Below are 21,218 nucleotides of genomic sequence, written 5' to 3' on the forward strand. Positions count from 1 at the left end.
AATTTTCTGTGCAAACCTATGCCTTAGCCCCCCCACAGGCAACTTGCCAATTCATACAACAGCAGATATTTTTATAGCCTTTTGTCTCCTACATAAATTGACCTTCTTCAAAGAGGGTATTATGGGTTTATGCAGTCTGTGATGTGTGGAAAGTTATGAATATATTCTGCTGTAGACAGTTCAAGTTGGGGTTTTTTCCCTCAAATAGAAACACTGACAAGATGTTGTATGTTACTGAAAATTGTACTAACCCACAGTTCAATTTTTGATATTTTATCTAGGATATAAATTATTAGTGTTACAAAACTATTTTTTTCATTTGAGTATAATTCATAGACCTATGAAGACCCAAATCTTTTTTTAAGTCTATGGCCATGCAGTTTGACACTCATAAACTCAGTTGAAAATTTGCTATACACAGTCTTCAGGTAATGAGAATGGCATAGTTCAACTAATTATGAGTATTCAGCTTCATTAGGATCACTAGTCAGCTAAAGAAAGAGTTTACTTAACTAGCTTAATCTATGCTAGAATGTTTTAGCCTTCTTGAGGCTAAGATGGTGTCTGGGGAAAACCCAATGTAGTCTGGTTGATTTACAAGAAACTGCTTGTTTTTGTAAAAAGAAGCTGACTGACAGATCTGGGATACAGAAGAGGTGCTAGAAGCCATGCAGGTTGTTTTTCCCAAGTCAAAACTAAGGAGCAAGCCTAGTGGTTCAAGCTGCAGAAGATTCAGGCAGGCTTAGCTATTACATCTTTCTTAGAAACCGTGATCTTTCTGTATGCCAGAGATAAACACTATCAAGAGTTACTGTAGGAAAAGCTTTGTGGAGTTTCAGATCTGTTGCAAACTGTTAGGTACATTTCTCTCCAGATTCCCTGCCTAAATTCCCAAGTTATCCATTTGGAAGAGAGCTGAAAGCTTGACAGATCTGGGGCTCTGTTAGTGAGACCCAATGATAAACAGAAATGAATACTTCAGCGACTAATTACATGAAAAGTAACTTTTTTCATAAGTCCCTTGATATGGAAGTTCATGACTGAGTTAAGTTTGATTAAGAAGGCTGTTAAATCAGTCATCCAAGCTGCATCTGAAATTCATCCAGATAATTTTTTTTTCTCCCATTGAAGAGTATGGGGAGAGACTTAAGACTCCAAAGACCATAGATGTTCTTCCAGTCATTTGTAAAACTGTTATGCAGTTTGTTTCATGAAGAAAAGATTTATGCCAGTCAGCTGCATTTCTTCATTTTGAAGGTCTTGTTAAAGAAGCTTCTGTGGTGGGTTGACCTTGTCTGGCTGATAGATGCCTCAGCAGGGCAAGGGGAGAAAATAAGATGGAAAAGCTCATAGGTTGACATAAAAATGGGGAGTTGGTTTGCCAATTACGGTCACAGGCGAAACAGACTCGGGGAAGATTAATTTAATTTATTGCCAACTAAAATAGAGTTGGATGGTGAGAAACAAAGACAAAACTTAAAAAACATGTCCCCTCTCCTCCCTTCCCAGGCTCAACTTCAGTCCTCCATTCCCAACTCCTCTGCCTTGTCCCACTGAGTGGCGCAGCAGGATGGGGAATGGGGGTTGAGGTGAGTTCCTAGCAGCTTCATTTTGCCACTCCTTTCTTCATTATGGTGTTCCCTGCTTTAGCTTCGGGTCCTCTGTGGATTGCAGTCCTTCATTAAAAAAATCTGCTTCACAGAATCACAGAATTGTCTAGGTTGGAAAAGACCCTGAAGATCATCCAGTCCAACCATTAACCTAACACTGGCAGTTCCCAACTATACCACATCCCTCAGCGCTCTGTCAGCCCGACTCTTAGACACCTCCAGGGATGGGGACTCCACCACTGCCCTGGGCAGCCCATTCCAACACCTAACAACCAGTTCTGTAAAGAAATGCTTCTTAATATCTAGTCTAAACTTTCCCTGGTGCAACTTGAGGCCATTCCCTCTTGTCCTATCACTTGTTACTCGGTTAAAGAGACTCATCCCCAGCTCTCTGCAGCCTCCTTTCAGGGAGCTGTAGAGGGCGATGAGGTCTCCCCTCAGCCTCCTCTTCTCCAGACTAAACACCCCCAGTTCCCTCAGCTGTTCCTCATTCCTTGTAAGACATGTGTTCCAGGCCCTTCACCAGCTTCCATGGGGATTATCCAGGGGCTGCAGTTCCAGTCAGGAAAACCTGCTCCAGCATATTCTTCTGCACAGGCTGCAGGGGAATTTCTGCTCCAGCAGCTGGAGCACCTCCTGCCCTTCTTCCTTCTTTGACCTTGGTATCTACAGGGCTGTGTCTTGCACTCACAGTTCCCTCCTCCTCTCTGTGTATTTTTTTCTCCCTTTCTTAAATACGTTTCCCAGAGATGTCCCCAACTTGGCCATGGGGCTCGGCCGTGCCCTGCCGTGGGCGGGCTGGAGCCGGCTGGAACCGGCTGTGTCCGGCACGGGGCAGCCCCGCCCCGCTGCCCGCGCACGGCACCCGCACCCGCGACAGATTCAACCATTGCCCTGGCAGCTTCATTACTTTCTTTTCCTTCACCATAAATATCCATAGTTACTGTTCAGTGAACTGACTGGATGTATTCCTTTGTTTTGATGCATGAAACATAGCTTGTTTTCAGTGTAAAGCATGTAGATTTTTTGAAGGTTGGAAGGTGTTCCTTTTTTAATTTTCTCTCCTTTTGTAAAGGTAAAAGATCCTTTATACAGGCAGCAGCACACAGGTTGTCAACATCCTTAACTGGCTTGCTTTCATCTTTAATTCTGTTCTCAACTTTTGGTTATTTTTCTGATTACCTGCAAAGTTTGAAACTGCATCATGGCAAGTTTTGAGGCAGTGTTGCTTCCAGAATAATAACAATAATAATAATAATAATAATAATAATAATAATAATAATAATAATAATAATAATAATAATAATAATAATAATTTAATAGATAATAATGCTGCACTTAGCCTCTCACTGTTGCATTATACCTTGTGTAATAACTTAGACTTATATGAAAGCAACTTGTATATACCAAGTGGATGAAAATGAGTTAAATGATGATCACAGAGCTAATTCTAAACTTCCATCAAAATGCAATGACTGTCTTTCTATTTTAGTCCTAGAAGGATCAGATTTGGGGTTTAACTGCTTTAAAATTTACTTTTAAAAGCCACTCTTTTGGAAGTGCTAAGTTATGGGAAGAAGAGCTTCCTGATGTACACCACCTTGTATTGCTTGTAAGTTGGCTGTTTACTCAAAATTCATCTCACATATTGTGGTGTCTGCCCTTTCACTTGGTTAAGGCCTTCAGTTTGTTTGATAGCAATCTGCATTTTAGTGTTTTATTTTAGAGCTATTCATCAAAAACTAAGAACTCTATTTTTTGGACATATCTGTGTTATAAATGTAGCTACTACAGTGTTTATGGGCTGTGAAAAATGACCTTTTCCTCCTTGCTTCTATTCTTGGTTTAATTTTTTTGTCCTTTTAAGTATATAAACTGACCAGCATATATTTTAAATGTAATTACTGTTTCTTACCAATTTATCTTACTGAATAGTTGAAAGGTATGTACTCTTAATCTTTTTTCCTTTATATCTGATAGTTTTCTGGATGGCTAACTTTAGCTGCCCAGTAATTTTCTTTTCCAATTTAAATGTCACATACTATTGTATGAAACAAGTGCAAAGAACTGATGATTCCTGTGCTTCAAACATCAAGGAAAGACAGCAGGAAAGAGAGCAGTGTTTAAGATTTATGATGTTGTATACAGCAACTCTTAGGCTTCTGTCTTGTAAACTCTTCAGGGTGACTAAGTATAGCAAATACTGTAAATGTTTCAAAAAGAAAAGTTCCTTGTGCTTGCACACCACATGACATGGGATAGTCTCAAAATCTCTTTCAAACAAAACGCTTAAATCTCTCTATATAGTAATATTTCTTATGGAGTATAAGTAAACATATGCAGATTTAGAAACTGAAGAGTCACTTCTGCTTTGATTTAATTTGAAAGACAGCCATTAAAATCATACAAAAACCTTAGTACTAGCGTCTTACATGCAGAGCATGACAGTGTGGATCTTAAACCTTTCAGTTCTGTCATTCTGCAAGCAGCAAATGCTTCTAAGGCTAACAATACTCATCACTGGTGCTCAGGGGGAAAAAAAAGTTCCTTCTAGTGGGACTGTTAAATTTCAGAATACTTCTTGTTTCCTTAAAGCAGACAGGACAAAAAACCCAAAAAGTGAAGGATTTGCAAATAAAAGATTGCAATGCCACATGATTATTACAAAAGTTGCTGGATGTACTTTGTTTCCATTTAGAGGTTAGTGTCTCACATTCAGTCTGCCACCGTTTTCTGCTGAGTACTGAGTCCTAGTAAGCTCATTTGTTAGGTGGTTTGTTGTAGACTGTGTGTGTGTAGACTCCTTAATGTCTTATGCTGATTTTGCCCAGAGATGTAAAGGTTGCCAAAACCCTATTTTTCTTAAAAGAGAAAGATAACCTTGAGTCCCCAATGCCTTCTTTCTTTTCTGAAAAAAAAAAAAAAAACAACAAAGAAACCCAAAGAAAAATCCCAAAGTGAAGAAAGGAAGTAGAGTTTCCTCTGAAGTAAGTTTTATTTGTCCATGGATCATCTCTGTTTCAAATGCAGTAACCTTTGATATGTGACAGCAAGACAACCCAATTTTGTTGCTTTTCCAGCATGCTTGTTTCCTCTTAGTTCCTGATATTTGCCCTACTTTCTTCCTATTGCCTCTCTGAAATTTTCTCCTCCACTTGTTGCCTCTTTAACTTCTCTTCACCCTGCTTTGAACCTTTCTGTTTATCCATGTCCTCTTGGACATTCTTTCTTCTTGGCCACTTCATCCCAAAAGTCTTCCCTCTTATCCTGTATTATTTTGTCTGTAGAGACAATAAAGAACTGAAGTAGTTAAGAGAAAGTTATTAAAGGCGGCAGGGCCAGAAGAAGCTGACCTCCAGTAAACCAGCCATATTTAAGCTGGGATAAATTGCTGGTTTTAGTATAAATAATCTAAAATTTACAGAGACAACCAGAGTAGAACAGTGCTAACTTTATTAATATGTAGTCTACTGACTCGATTAAAGTATTTCAGTATAGAGTTAAAATTAATTATAAACTAGAGAAAAATACAAATGAATTATTGAACTCACATTCTAGTAACAACAAATATTATTGAAATAAAATCTTCCAGAAAACCTTTCATAAAACCCTGTGGCTATGGATGAGGGTGGAATTGTCTGATTTGTCCATTATGTCTGTTCTGGATTTAAATAGCCAAAGTTGATTTCTTTGTCTGGGATGATTCTGGTATCTGTATTATGTAATCTGAATTTAAAAAAAAAAAAAAAAAAAAAAGTTGTTCAGTGGATTCAGAGGACATGCAGGAATCAAAACTGAGAGGAACAGTACTGTGCACAGAGAGATTATCAGATGGGTTTATGAGAATGATCTTTTCAGTTCAAAAGATGGTCAAACATATGTATACAGGGAAGGTGATCCAAGTTTAGGCAACAGTAGGTGGACCACCAGCTCTGGAAGCTTTTGCTATGGGAACCTTCTACCAAGCAGGGCATAAGGAAGTTCTCTCCTTAGCTGCTGACACAGTTCTTTTTCCTCTATATGAAGTGCAAGTGCTCAGGAAGCTAGCTAGCATTTAAGAGAGGTCTAGCTGGCCATTGAATTTCTTATAGCTCCTTACACACACAGAAGCCTGCAACATACCATTAAGTTATTGGGCTAAAAAAATTGCTTGCTTCTGTTTAACAGACTTCACATGTGAGCAGAAAAAGTGTTTACCAATAATGTGGACTGAGGGGTCATGGTGCCTATATTAGTACCACCATGGAGTACGCATCCCTCTTATTTCTGACAATAGAGAGGCAGGATATCCTTAAGTATTGCTTCTTCCCCCCATACCCTTAAGTCATCACTGTGCTATTTGCCTTTTATTTGTGTAGGAAATACAAAGCCTCATTAGATAGCTATGAATATACAGGTAAGTGCAGAAGATCAGAACGATTGTCTCTTCATCTAGCAAAGTTCTGATCTCAATTTTTGAACCTGCTTTTGTAACAGTAGCTTCATTGGATGATGAAATATCATTACTGTTTGAATTTCCCAACTGTAATGTTCTGCACTGTATTACATCTTCTTACCCTGTTGAAATTCTCTTTCCCCATGTGATCTGCCAGTAGTATTGTAAATTCAGGATGGTAAACTTCTGAAATTGATACTGGGGATGGTCTGTGAATTGGTCAGTATGCTGTTTAGATAAGTTAAAAAAATGTACAATATTCTTAAGCTGGCACAAAACTCCTATTGCATTTTCCTGCCCCATTTTCTTTTCCTTGTCTTTTAAATCTTTCATAGTCGAACTCACAACTGTTTATTCCTTTCTCAGTCACCCTTAGTCTTTACTCTCCTAAAAATCTACACTTTTCCTTACCAAAAATAGATTGTTTTCCCCAGCTTTGTTTTGGTGGTTTTTTTTGTTTGTTTGTTTATTTTTTTTTAATCTTAGATATCCACTCAGATTTGTTGTAGAACACTGATACTCTCTCTTCCCCTTCCTCAAATCTTCCATCCCAGATTTACTGAGATTCCTTTGTGATCGAGCTTGATAGCACAGATAGCACAGACTTAATCAACTTAGCCTCAGACTCTGCACCTGGAGCGAGAGGTGGGAGAATTAAGAGAAAGGACCATGGACATCTCAGAAGGTAGGATCAACAAAGATGAAATGTAAAAGAAACAAAAAGCCAAAAAACCTTTGTCATCCTTTCCATAAGGGAGTAACTGCAAATAAGATGTTGAGCCAACTCGTATGGTACGTTGTGGTTTCTCAGGATAGTCTGGTAGCTTATTCAGAAGAGGAGGTCAGGTTGCTGATCTGTGTAAGGCAGAATTTGCACAAAGAAAGTGTATGTTTGTTTTGAAATAGCTGTTACAGATAATTAAGAAGTTGCAGTGATGATATCTAAGTGGGAAGAATATGCCTTCTGTAACTCTAAACATTCCGTGCATTTACATGTATTAGAAGAAGCAAGCTTAAGTATTTCTAACTGAAGAAAACTACAAACTTAAGGATGAGTCTGGGATAGATTGTGAATCATGAATGCATATAATACATATAGGATGTAATCCTACTTGGTGCTTTGTCAAAACCCTTCCTGAGCAGTACAGACTGTTGCAAAATACTCTTTTATAAGTAGGTGCCATATGATACTTTACATCCGCCAAGCATGAAAAGTTCTGTCTTGCTGTATTTCTACCATGGTGATTTTTTTTTTTAATTATGAAAACTAAATATTAATAATATGAAAATAATGTGCCATCATACTAATTTTACTCTTTCACTGAGAATGTTTGCTCCTGCTTGCTTAAGAAAAGCTAAAACATGAAGGATCAAACTGGTAGAGTTTTATCATAATTTCATTTATTTAAGCATACATTTTTAGATTTATCTGGACTGTGTTTAGTATTGTATCTGTATGTGATATAAAAAAAGTATCTGTAACAGATCAGTCAGAGACCATTTCACATCTTTGCTCTCAGCCTTAGAAGAACAGTGGCAAGAGCACTGGCCATCCCTGGTAGTGGTGGTGAGCCTGGCTGTGTGCAGGGCTGCTCAGGCATGGGAGGGATACGTACCTTTGGTGTCTCATTCTCCGTTGCTCAATCACTTGCAAATTAGATTCTTAATTTCACAGTTTGGTCATAAGGCTCTGACAGCCTTATTCTAGGCTTTGTGTGGACTTTGGGGTGTGGGAGCTCTAAGCAAAACTCATCAGCCAGAACTTCCCAGCATAGCAGTTGGTGGGGAACAGGGAAATTCTGGGTCATCAGAGCTGATAGTCATCCAGCACAATTCCCTGTGAATGGAAAGGTGATCAATCAAAGTGGTCAGAGAAGGCCTCTGTCAAGCTGTACAGCAGAGATCACTGCAATGAGATTATCCTGCAATATGTCAAAAATATGCTTTCTCTCCTTTCAGCCAGTGTTTTCGGGCATTTGTTTGAACTGACAGATCTGAATGTGCTGCGCATGCACCTTTGCATTCGCTGGACAGGTAGTTACGTCATCCATAAAAATCTTTGTCCTAACATGATTGTCACTCTGCTGTATAATTCAGTTTATTCCCACTGGGAGCACTCTTTAGCTGCCAGCCATCCTCTGTTGCTTTCTATCCCTGTTTACACAGTCAGCAATGATCCTCTTCTTCCTCACAGCCCCCAGATTTCTACATTGTGTCTGCATAGTGCTCTGTTAGTCTTGGCTCCACTGTCTCTACCTGTGGATCCGAGCAGTCTCTGTAAACTTTGCTCACCTCCTGTGTCCATTGTTCTTTCCCCTGAATTGTCCCTGCAGACAGCAGTGCCCAGAACAGATCTCCTGGTGACCCCATGCTCCTAGTGGCTTTCAAGGCCAGTATGCACCTCTGAGTAAGTAACTCAACAGTGTCAGGCATTTCACAAGTTGGGAAACCCAATTACATGTTTTAGGCAGACAGCCTCCTTTGAATCTAGAGGGAACACCATCAGCTGTTAACAGCTTACTTCAGCACAGGATAGAGAGACTTAATCTTTGAAATCTCTGGAGATACATATATATATATATATATATATATATATATATATGAGATAAACATAAGACAACTTGGTTCTCACCAATTCATATTGGAAGCTTTCAAGCGTGCAGTCAATCCACCAGCGTTTGGTGGAGGTAATCTTAAATTCTCAGATAGCTGAGGGAAGTAGCTATGTTTATAGGCTGTTTTATATTTCTGGAAGAAAATAGGTCAATGTGTTGTGGGCTTTCCATAGTCCCTTGTGGTGAGTACAGTACCTCTCCAACTCAGAAGTTTTCAGATTTTATGTATTGTTTGCTTTAGGGCAGAAACCTATGTAGATAGTGAGACAAAAAAGAGGCAGACCTTCTAGCAATAAAGTATTACAAGCATAGTAATACTTAACATAGTTGAAGAACCATAGGGCCAAGATACTTACATTTCTCAGTGCTTTATTCCACACAGAATCACAGAGTGATTGATGTCTGAATGGGCCTCTGAAGATCCTCTAGTCCAAATCTCTGCTCAGAGCAGGCCCAAGCAGATGACATTGCCAGGGCCATGTCCCGTTAGGTTTTGGATGTCTCCAAGGATGGAGAATCCATAGCAGTACTTTTTGTGTGTGTGTGTGTGTGTGTGTGTGTGTGTGTTTGAGAATACAAAATCAGAATTTAGTTCATGCCCATTAAGTCCCCTATGATCTTCATCAGTTGATCCACTCACTTTTCCTTTTGTGATCTTTTTCTTTAACTTCAAGAATTTAACTGCGTTTTAACTGTTTCCGTTTTGACTGACCTTCTTTACAACTTCTCTACAGCTACAGGTAGAGAATTTCTTTTGCCATGGATTATTTTCATTCCATATGAAAAAAATCTCTTGCCTCTCTACTACATTTGTTTTAACACAGTTTGTATAAAAGAATATTTATATAAAAGAATAGTATAGAAACATAAATAATGGTGTTGTAGTGCAAGCTCCCACAGAGATGAGGTACACAGTCATGAGTGATTAGAGACAGTCCTGTTCTGAGTATTTGTATATTTTTACTACAGTTTGTAACTAGGTAAGTGGATAAATGGAGTGGAAAACTTCTGGTGAGTTCCCTCTTTTTTTTTGAATGAAAACTAAAATTTTGTATCATTCCTAAGTTGTTTCATGCCATTTAACTTATTTTGTTAGACTTTGTCATTTTAAAAAATCGTTTTTATGTTCCATGTATATCTGTAACTATGGAAACTATGAAGTGATTAAGAGGAGTACAGTTGATGCTTCTGTGGCTCATCAAGACAGCCAAATGTTCAAATAGTTAGACAAAGCTTTTTGTTGCTTTTAAGAGGGTTAGAACAATATACAAAAATGATTTATGAGATAAAGACTTCTAGTGTAGCTTTTTTGTCTTTGAAAAGTGGGAGATTGATGTTACAGAAAATGTGACTAGCAATTCATAGCTACTACTTTATCAAAAATATATTAAGAAGTTGATGGAAATTCAAACAAGAGAAATAAAGCTGAAAAAAACCCCAATCTATGAAGGAAAGTGTGAGACCAAAGCAGAGCTTTCTGAGGCTGTGGTTGTTGCTGGGGCCTAGAATTCTCCCACTGCCGAGGAAATAAAAGTACTGAGGGTGAAACTGGGTAGTGTGGATGAGATGAGTGAGGAAGGAGTGAGTGTAAAATGGAGAATGGATTTTAAATGGGGTAAGCTTATGTACAGGGCCTGTGGAGGAATCAAACCATCGGAATGTTTGGGATTGCTGAGTTTCAAAAACCAGTGGTCTAAGCTTCAGCCTGATGACCTGTGGATGAATAAAGCTTGTACTATCTGATGCTCCATAAACTTTTCTTGAGGGTTTGCTTTATCTCTAAAAGAGAAATTCTCAAGTCCAGACAAATCAGCCCAAACAATAATACTTCCTGAGTCTTTTTGATGTTTTAACCAGACAGGATAAAGTCTCTTTGACTTTTAACCCCCCTTTCTCCTGTATGATAGTCTTCTTCTGTCTCCCTCCAAATTATAAATTTGTGAATTTTGATCATTTTACTTAGAAGTAGACATAAAATCAGAGTTGCAGGAAAGTTCAGGTGCAAGGTTTCACAGTTTGGTCAAGCTATAGCCCCGCTTTAGAAGGTCACAACTGCAACTGTGATAGTACAATTTTTGTAGTATGTTTTTAGTGGTGTGTATTAATTAATCTATTTGTGTAGTAGATTTAGAAAAAAGCTTATAGGGGGAGAATATTTCAAATTACTGTATGTAAATGTGCTGGTTGCTGGTGTGAATTTTTAGACAAAACCCATGACTTCTCGACTAGTGATTTTGTTTTCTTCCTTGAACATCAAAGGATTCTCAGAGAAGTACATTGTGATAGTGACTGGAACCTGGATTTGTGCTGGTTTAGAGGTATCATTTCATATGGTAACTTTATAGTTATCTGAATATATCACTTCCAACACTCAGTTTGCTGCAGGATTATTCTAGAGAATGTTTAATTTTTGTAGAAGTTGTCAGTAGCTCTCTGAAAGATTGGCAGCTGTAGCTGACAGATTTTGGCATGTGAAGAAAGTTGTTTTTTGTTTTATTTTTATCTTAAAATGAGCAGCAGTGTCAACAAAACTGGCATAAAATACCCTTTTGATGTTAACTCCTTGAATCACTGCTGCACGGCACCTTTTCTGCATCTTTCTATTGGCAGTTTGTAATTGTGGGTTTAGAAATCTAGGCCAGGAATAAGATTAGGATCAATGTGTGAACTGTGTGTTCTGTTGCCTAAAAGTAGGCATCTGATTTTTGATGCCCTACAGTGTATAAGACACATACATATGGCTGGCAGCTGTGATGTAACTCCTGTAGCAGGCTTATGCCTTCTTAAGTGGCACATGACAGCCAGGTGGGGTATGCTGACTTATCTCTAATAGCACTAGCCTACCATTAGGCACAGGATTCATTTTATTTTGTTATGTCTGCTTGAAAGTGCTTGGATTCTCTTTGGGTAGAAACTTAAATACTTGCCATGTCTGCAGTCATTTCTGTTTAGATGGAAAAAAATTAAGCATCTTACTCTCATCCTTATTCATACACACAAGATCTGATTTGAAAAGTTAACATCTCAGTTACCTATGAAAGGCAAGCAGGAAAAGAGTATGAAGTGCACACTCTAGTGCAAGTGGAAAATTCTGATAAGGCAGACTTTTCAACATCCCTCCTGAATGCTCAGGCAAACTTGTAAATGGCACTGCAGACTTTAAGGTGACATGTAGTTTTGTGAGCAGTGGGGCTGCGTTCCCTATGAACATGTCTTGCAGTTGAATTGCTATGTTGATTCTGTGAGGCCAATGAAAGATTGAAATAATGAAATATTTGTGGGGCTTTTATAAGACTGCCTATTTCATGAAACTTTTAAGAATATAATCCCTTGCAAACTTCCATGCATGTTCAAAATTTTATTGCATTTGTCCAGTGGGATAAAATGTTATTGGAGGGTGTGGGGAGAAAAGGGGGAAGAAACCAATCAACTGTCAGTATAAACCTCATTTTCTTGCCAAACCAGGATAAAAATATCAAGCTGAAAACCTAAGTTATGAAGAAAATCTGCTTTGCACAGGAATGGAAGAACAGAGAGTGCTGAAATGGCTTTAACAGTCCTGAAATGCCTGAGCCACATATGTCTGATGAGCATCAGCGTGGGCAAAGTGGTCTTCTGAACCTTTTGGAGGGTAGAACAGCAGAGAATTGTACTGTCCTTTTGAACTATTCAACTTAGACGAGAAGATTCAGAAAAAAGCAGAATGAAGACTCCTAGGCTACTTCTTTACCTACAAATTAAACGTAATCCGGGACTATTCCTGGGTGTTAGAGTATCTGTGCTAGTAAGCTGACAGAAGACTGCTTGGCATTGTTCTTGGTCTTCTGCTCACTAGCACTTTCTCATCAGTTTTGCTTGGTGGTTTGGAGTTGGGGTGCTCCAAGGCTCACCTCCAGGAGGCCGTTGGTGTGCAGCCACCTTGCTTTGAAGTAGAGCAGGGATCCTAGCACAGATGCAGGTTATTTCATGTCATTTGGTTTCAGTGCTCAAAAACATTGCTGTGCAAGTTTAATGTACTAGTAGTATTCATGTCATTTCAGGATGTAGTTTAACAGGAGACAGTGAGCCACTGCTATAGAGAAAAAATCCTTTTCCCCCCAGTTGCACTCTGTTTCTGGCCATGTGATTTCACTAATCATACCTCTCCATGAGAAAAATAGATGTAACAAAACCATGAAACCAATTAAAAAACCCAGATAAATTTATACTGTGTTTTTAAATGCAAGTGGCTCCTGGGAGGACCTGACAGTCAAGGAAGAGGATACAAGGGAGTATGTGGTATGGGGAAACTGGGAGCAAGGAAGGGAGAGGACAAACCCTGATCAGAAGAAAGAAGAGCAAGGGAAGAGGGAGGTGGGGGAAGACCTTCTGTTTTGGTGACCAGGAGCCATTGGATGAACTCAGCTGTCTGTACAATTTTGAAAAATATATTTAATGAAAGCTTGGATTCACAAGCACATTTTCATTAGAAAGGTAGAGTTGTTTACTTATTTAGATTTTGGTCTAAGGATTTTCAGCTTCACTTACTTAAATTTTAATGGAGTGAAGCTGTCATGACACGTTAGCTAGTGTTTTATTACAGAATTCATTTTGATATAGCAAGAGAGATAAATGCAATGCTGTATACTAATTTCATGGTTTGGTGCATGTTTTTATGTTATCCCAGAAACATTAAATGATACATAGTCTAACTTAATTCTGTGAATGAATAGTTTTTGTAAGAGCAAATTGATTAACATTTCTTCCCTTTGACTTTCAAGAGATGACTTGTAGGATGGTGGCAGATCTCTGCTGAAGTTAATGGTGCCTCAGGCAGAGAAGAGGGTCTGCCTAATCAGATCTGTCTGAGGTAGCTAGTGTTTTCTAGAAGTGCATAGAAGAAGGTGGCAAAAGGAATGTTAACAAAAGCAATAAACTGAAAAGATGTTGTGTATACATGCTTCAGAAGGAAAATAATTAAGATAGAGTAAAGGTTCAGTAAGGAATAGCTTGTGGCCTGCTATATTAGCGCACTTGTTACCTAAGTAACAAGTAAGCTGTACAGAGATGAAGCAGGATGCATGGGAGTCAGTGTAACTTCGCAATTTCTAAACTCATGAAGCGTAAGGGAGTGTGCTCCTTATGGCCCCTCCTCAGAATCCGGGCTTGGGTGAAGGATTTGGGGAACTTGCTCTGACCTCAGTCTGAGTTTTGCCTGGCACATGTCACACAAATTTGGTACAAAGTTTGTGTTTCCCCTAATGTGACTTCAGTCTCCCAGTGCATGTTTGGAAGCCTCCAAATTTGAATTTGAAAAAAACGCTTTTTCTGCATTCTAAAATGCAGTTTTGAAGTATGTAATTATGAAGAAGTGTTCTTATTTTTGTAACTGAACATTTTTTTTTTTCTCTGTGTGTATAGTTGTATATATTATTTACTATGGGCTCTTTCAAGTTGGAATTTCATGTTGTGTTAGTACAGGAATACTGTTCCTACTCATTGTGGATCACATTCAACAGTACCTGTAAGAGTAAGTTTGAGGAATATTTTTTTTTGTGAATGAAATACCCTGTATTCCACATGAAGGCAAGCATGGGATCCTTCTAGCATGTTTTCACGCAGCCTGTAAAGTTTCCACGTGAATCTGTGTGGGAACTGCTGACCTACCTTGGCTGAGTCCTGTATGTGCCACTTTGTTTTTGTTATGTAGCAGTAAAGACCAGAACCCTTTGCTATGCTGTGAAAATGCACATTTTTCCAGAGCCATTCATATGAATCCTTTGAATGAGGAGCATCCCTTTACTTGTTCTCTTTAATAGCTTCATGTGTGGATAAGCATTGACCTATGCAAGGATACAGTAAACCAGAAACAAACCCAACAACAAAAAACAGACTTTGGATGTGTGGAATGACATACTGTAGCACTGCTCACCATCCAAAGAAGAGTAAACAGAAACTATTTTTGAAGTGACAGGCCAGAGTAAAATTGTCTAACACTCTTCATTTTACTGATGCATCGCGTGAAGGTCCAGAAGCCACATTAGAGAACTGTAATCCTTCATCAGAGCATTTGTTTGGTTGCCTAACATCTGTGGATTGTTAAGATAAGTTATTACACAGACCTGCTTTAGTTTAGATTAGTTTGGACCACGTCCCAGTATATTCAATCAGGATATAATTCCTGCATGCTGCTAAATTGCTTGCTCCACTTACTTCTCTAAAATGTTTTTCAGTATACAGTTTTGTCACTGAAACTCTTCTGTCACCTCAAGTTTTTGGGTTTTTTTCCCTCTTAAAAGCTTTTTCCTTTTGAACTGAATATATCTCAAGGCAAATGTAGCATTTATTAAGTCCTGAAGAGATTCCTAAACAGGAATGGTAGTGTAGCTTCTATGTGAGTATAATGCAGATTTCCTACATGTGTAATCTGTGTTGACTGGTATGTGTTATGTCCAAACTGCAGTGTTTAGAGACAGCTGTAAGAAAATGGTTTTGTATTTACATGTCTAGTATTTCTTCTTTCTGTATTCTGTATTTTTCTGTGTCTACTTGTGCATTAGCTATTCCTAGTTGTTTGTATCTCATAATATCTTGCATAAAACAAATTACAATATCAAAACCGGTTATGTAAATTAATGGTAATTTCCTAGAGTTCATTACATACTTTATACATATTTTAAATTATTAAAAACATTAAATTGTAAATGAAATCTGTTACCCATCCTTATACATTTGAATGTGCTTGCATACATACACACATATGTAATTTAATTAGAATATTTTAATTTTACTTTCGTATTCCTTATCCTTCCTTTAAACAAACTCTAGTTGATCTTAGTTTTTAAAACTTTCTTCAGCTTTTCCTGTAAACTGATAAAATACAGGCAACAACCTATTTTTCATTAATGACTTTTCCTTTATATCATTTACATCAATTTTATACACATACATGTGCATGCTTTCTAATAAGCTAACAATTGTGTCAGTCTATAAAGATATTTACAAATGTAGGATTTTTTCCTTTTAGTCTTGCTGTTTTTTTAAATACCTGTAATAATAATACCAGACAGACTAAAAATCTATTCTATTAGAAAAGATAGTCTAATAAACTAAATCTATGTTTTATGAGGTATATTAGATGAAGGAAATAAGACATTTGGGAATTGAGATTTTTTTTTTGTTAAATGACTAGCATTTATTTTGTTGAAGTTGCTGTTCCTATTATCCTACTCAGGGTTATCAGCTGTTATCATAATACATGTTTCTGCCACTGTTGGAATAACTAACTTTTAATTGAAGTTTTAAAAATTATTTAAAATTTTATTAGGTATTTTATTGTCCTTCTTAAATAGAAGTATAACAGTCATCTCTGATAAAGACAAAATCGAGATACAGGGAAAACAGTTGAATGTTTTCTCCATGGTTTGGTCAAACAGTGCAGAAATGGTATTGGAAGTTCTGATGTAGTCTTCAGACCTAAGCAGATAGTCTATTCTAGGGTGTTTTAAATAAACCTCAATTATGTTAAATATATGAAATACCTAAAATTTTTATCATGACATGTAAGCCATACACTTCCTCCCAGGCCAGAGAATAAGAGCGCTCGGTACCAGAGCTTTGTCCTGTTGCAATTTCTTCCCTGTTTTTTTGTTCCTTTTAATTTTAAGTGTTGTATAATTTTGCAACTGCTGCATCATTCCTGTGTTTACTCCAAATAATTTAAGCATATTTTCATTCCAACTTTTGTCATCCTTTTTACCCTCTTTACAATTTTATCCATTCTTTCACTTCTTTCCACGTTAAACTAAAAGATTTTCTTTACCATTTTCCTTACCAGCTGTCAGCTTTGTTTCCTCTCTTCTCTATTTTTATTTCTGACAGAATTCCTACATATTGTATGTCCTTCATGCATTTTGCCTTTTTTTTGTTTGTCTACCTCAAAACTCCTTTTTGTTTTGTCTCGAATTTACTTAAAATATTCACACACTTTGGAGTCCTGAGTAACTTCTTATTTTTCTCTGGTTATTTATTCCTGTACATAAGACTGTCTTGTAGTGTATATAGACTTGAAACATAGAGTTTCACTTCACTGTGTGTGCTTGTGTTTATCTGTGTATCTAGAATTAAAAAAACCCCAAACAAACAAAAAAACAAATCCTGAGAAACACTGTTTATGTACGCAGCTTAACTGTGACTGCCAGGGACACATGTTTTATTTATTTATTATTTACAGCTATAACTCAAAGAGATGGCAATTTATCATTTCCAAGTAAAACAAAATACGGTCTTTGTCCATTCTTGTCCTTGGTGCGTTTAGTTCTCTATCAGTAGGTTTCTTTAGGTCTTACCTCACATCTCTGGTAAGTAGTTGTTGTGGATGTAGTTAAAACCATGCACAGTAAGTGCTGAATTTATTTGTAGGATAATGTTGAGTTATATTACATGAGAAAAGGTAATTAAAGGGAAATTCTCTTGTCAGTTTTCTGTGGTGGTGGAGGTTGGGAGTTAGCTGGGCAGGACTCTGCCACCTGAGGTACAAGTCCTATTTACAATCTGGTAGACTTGTCCTGACAGTGATGCACACCAATGAAAACAACCCAACCCACCCCTCAACTGCATCAACACCAGCAACAAGCATCGGTCGTACTGTCGGTGTTTATTCAGAAGAAGGAGAGCTAGGGCTGGTCTGAGGGGGATTGCTACAGGTAGGACTGATGTATATTGATAGCACATTTTGCAGAAGCTCACATAGCATGTGCCTGTAGGATGCTTGGCTCTAGCCAGTGCAGTCAGTGCTTGGAGAAGCATGTTCTGGGTCCTGTCATGAGCACCAGCCTCACCAGTTTAGAGGAGAGCAAGAGATCGTACCTGCTCTGTGATAGCGAGCATGTATTCAGGGTCTACAGGGTAGCTGCACTGACTCTTCTTGTTGTCTTCAACTAGGTTATGTGGGTATGCAATTTATGTCGAAAGCAACAAGAAATCCTAACGAAATCTGGAGCGTGGTTTTTTGGAAGCGGACCACAACCCTCACCCAGCCAGGACGGAGCACTGAGTGATACAGCAACTGGTGGAAGCTCGGATGCACCGAGAGAAAAGAAAGCAAGGCTTCAAGAACGATCAAGATCACAGACTCCCTTAAGTACAGCAACTGCCTCATCACAGGAAATCTCTTCTTCCAGTGTGCAGTCTGACCGTAGGAAAGGAGCAGAAGTATCACAGCCAGCTATGGGCCTGGACCAAAAGCAAGTTTCATCAAGGTCTAGAAGTGAACCTCCAAGAGAGAGGTAATGCTTTTTTGTCTTGACAGAGCCTTGCAATTATAAATGCTAGTTCAGTAATACTACACAGGGATTTCAACTGGGCCTTGCATGTAAGAACAAAGAAAAAATTGATTTACTGACTGCAAAAGGATAAGTGCTCACTAACAAATATATTGTCTGATTTGGTCTGTGCAACAGAAGTAAGGGGGAAAAAAACAAGTATTTCAGGAATATTTCCATGTACTGAAATGCATTTTAGTGCACACTTTTAATATAGTCTTGTAGGCTACTTTAAAATTTGGCAGGGATTTTAAAGTTATTAAACAAAGAGCAAGCCTTTAACTTGATAAAATAATGTACTAGAATTTAAAAACCCAACATATTCCCCAAAAACAAAGCCAAACAAACAAAACCCTGACCCTCTGGAGTTCTGTCAGAGATCCTTATGTGTTCTCTTTTTGTCAGAGTATTATTTATAATAATAAACAGAAACTATTAAAAGAGCTCATTTACACCTGTAAGGTAAACGTTCATGAAGAACAGCCATAGTACCATCTTGAATTCAGAGCCAGTTGTATACAAGAATACTGCCAAGTGGAAGCAAACTACTATATTTTAAGTGAGTAAATGAGTAAATTTCTGAGCTGCATTCACTGTAATGAACAGGTTGAGGAGTAGCAAATCAGGAGAAGATAATGGGATGAAGCAGTTGATGTTCTTTTGGCTGCTTCCTGGCAGATGGCAGAGCAGTCGCAGAGGGAGCCTGTGTCAACAAAACAAGACTCTGCAGTAGAAGATTCTCTCTTGGCCAGAACAGTTGATTGTTTTTCCACAGCTATTGAAGGTGAAAAAAGATAAGGAACAGTGGCTAGTAACTTACTGTGTGGATGAGGTCTGACTGGGTTTAAAACTCATGTTAGTGTTATGTGTATGTATGATGTAAACAAACACATGGTGCTCTCTCTGATTCTGTTGAGTTTTATCCCCAGCACTGGGAAGGCTCCCAGAGCAGTCATCGCTCAGTTGAAGGACAATTGCAGGGCAGCAAAATGCTATTTCAGCTTTGCTGTCCAAAAGTGAGGTGGTTATATGAGTTACACAATAGTAATGTTCTCTGCTTGTCACTGAGACTTTCAAATGAAGTCCGGGGGTTCTGAATGGAGAGCATCTACAGTAAGTAAGCACAGGTCCCATTTATTGCCAAAAACTCAGGAGGAAAAGGAGATGGAGAAAAAGGAGATGGAGAAAAAGGAGACAGGAGCTTAACTTGGATCATATCCACCTTTGCCTGTCCTGTTGAATGCATCTGTGAAAATCCGTGATCTGTAATCTAAAGATGTATCAGTTGTGGAAGGGAAGATTCAGTGCCACAAAACGAAGTCCTAGTGACTTTGTCTGGGTGAAGGTTCATCTAAAATGCAGTGTATAGCTGTGTTCAGCCTTTTTCAGAATCGGTGTATTCATATGTGAACTGGTAAACAGAAGGGCAGTTGGAATGATGAGAGAAATAAAAATATCCAGTATAAGAGGATTTTATGATTCTTCGGCTTGCTTATTCTCCCAGAGTAGAAGATGAAAGAGGACAGACCATAATTTTCAAACAGCTTCATTATTCATCTTTCTGTACTTCGGCTGTATAGAGATATAAATTACATTTTTCATCCTCTTTTATTACCAGAGAAAGGAATGCCATTAGTTTATCTCAAGGAGTCAAATTGCTTTTCTTTATATGCTTATGAAACGAGCCCTTCATTTTAGACTTTCAGTAAGATAAAGGAAACCAGGTCAAATATTATTGTTTCTGGATACATTCTCTTTTGCATTTTTTATATCCATATGAATTATTTCTGTAATGTCATTGTGGGAGATACTCCATTTGATTGTGTTTATATTTATACTGTCAGTGTGCTTGAAGTGAATTGTGTGTATGTGGTTAGTCTGTAACCTTCATGACTGCTGCCAGAAAAAGGGAGAACATACTCCAATACTCTGTCACAGTGCAGTTACTACCAAGATGACTTTGAGTCTTCCTACTTAATGTGGGTAAATTATTTTTATCTTCATTTATCCATGTTAATATTCTTTGTGATTTTACTCATTAGTTGGATCACCTGTAATTTATGTTTTTGTGGACTCTGGAAGTTGTTTGCTGTTGGAAAATAAAAGCGTCGCTGGAAGGATTAATAGATTTAATTCATGTTAACGGATCCAGTACCTTTCTATATGTTTTGCTAGAGCTTATCCTGGTTTATAATCCATTTACCATAACAGTGTACACAAGTATTTATATTTTGCATTAAATCCCTCAAATTATTGTACTCAATTTTGTTGCAGGAAGAAGACAATATTGGTTTCAGACCAGAATGGCAAAGGTTTAAAGAGCGAGCGTAAGCGTGTGCCAAAATCCTCACTTCAAAAAGAAGGACCAGCAGATGACAGGGAGCGTAAAGAACGGCATGAAGGTAGAAGGCTGGAGAAAGGCAAGTCACAGGACTACCCAGACTTGCCAGAGAAACTTGAGGAAGGCAAAGTGCCTGATGATGAAAAACAAAGGAAGGAAGATGAATATCATACCCGTTACAGGAGTGACCCAAATTTGGCAAGATATCCTGTAAAACCGCATCCTGAGGAACAGCAGATGCGTATGCATGCAAAAGTTTCTAAGGCACGGCATGAGAGAAGACACAGTGATGTAGCTTTGCCACATACAGAAATGGAGGAAGCGGAGGTACCTGAGAATAAATTAGGAAAACGCTCACAATTACAGGGAACTCAGGACAGAAAATCTCTTGTGGAAACTCAGAGGTCGTACTCTATAGACAGAACAGGTGATGTAAGAATTTCTGTTACTAAACAATTAACTAATCATAGCCCACCAACTCCCAGGCATAGTCCAGTTCCTATAGAACACGTAGAATACAAGAACCACGATTCCTTTAAAAAACAGAGCCGCCTTGATCCTAGCTCTGCTATTCTCATGCGAAAAGCAAAGCGGGAGAAAATGGAGACTATGCTAAGGAATGATTCCCTTAGCTCTGACCAGTCGGAATCAGTGCGGCCATCCCCTCCAAAGCCTCATAGAGCAAAAAGAGGCGGAAAGAAAAGGCAGATGTCAGTTAGTAGCTCAGAGGAAGAAGGGGCATCAACACCAGAATATACTAGCTGTGAAGATGTGGAGATAGAAAGTGAAAGTGTCAGTGAAAAAGGTAAGGACCTTTATGTATATTATGCACATGGCCATGGTTTGGGGAAAAAAAAAAAAAAATCTGTATTTTTATCTCTCTCTTGCCTCTTTTTTAAACATACACCTTTGTTC

General features: G+C 38.2%; 1 protein-coding gene across 49 annotated transcripts in view; it reads left to right on the top strand.

Annotated features, from left to right (window-relative positions):
- The window catches only part of RIMS1 (regulating synaptic membrane exocytosis 1), a 218,997-nt gene that overhangs the window by 15,559 nt on the left and 182,220 nt on the right, over positions 1 to 21,218 (top strand). For 46 of the 49 annotated variants that reach the window (XM_026846012.1, XM_026846039.1, XM_026846020.1 and 43 more), the window contains 2 exons: positions 17,583 to 17,926; positions 20,237 to 21,108. In XM_026846012.1, coding sequence (XP_026701813.1) covers positions 17,586 to 17,926; positions 20,237 to 21,108 — 1,213 coding nt within the window. In that variant the 5' untranslated portion in view covers positions 17,583 to 17,585. Of the gene's footprint in view, positions 1 to 14,791; positions 15,034 to 17,200; positions 17,345 to 17,582; positions 17,927 to 20,236; positions 21,109 to 21,218 lie in introns of those variants that run through there. The other 3 variants (XM_026846008.1, XM_026846009.1, XM_026846031.1) reach the window with 3 other exon arrangements.

Source organism: Athene cunicularia, assembly GCF_003259725.1.
Source record: "Athene cunicularia isolate RWA chromosome 3 unlocalized genomic scaffold, athCun1 chr3_part1, whole genome shotgun sequence".
NCBI classification, from domain to species: Eukaryota; Metazoa; Chordata; class Aves; order Strigiformes; family Strigidae; genus Athene; species Athene cunicularia.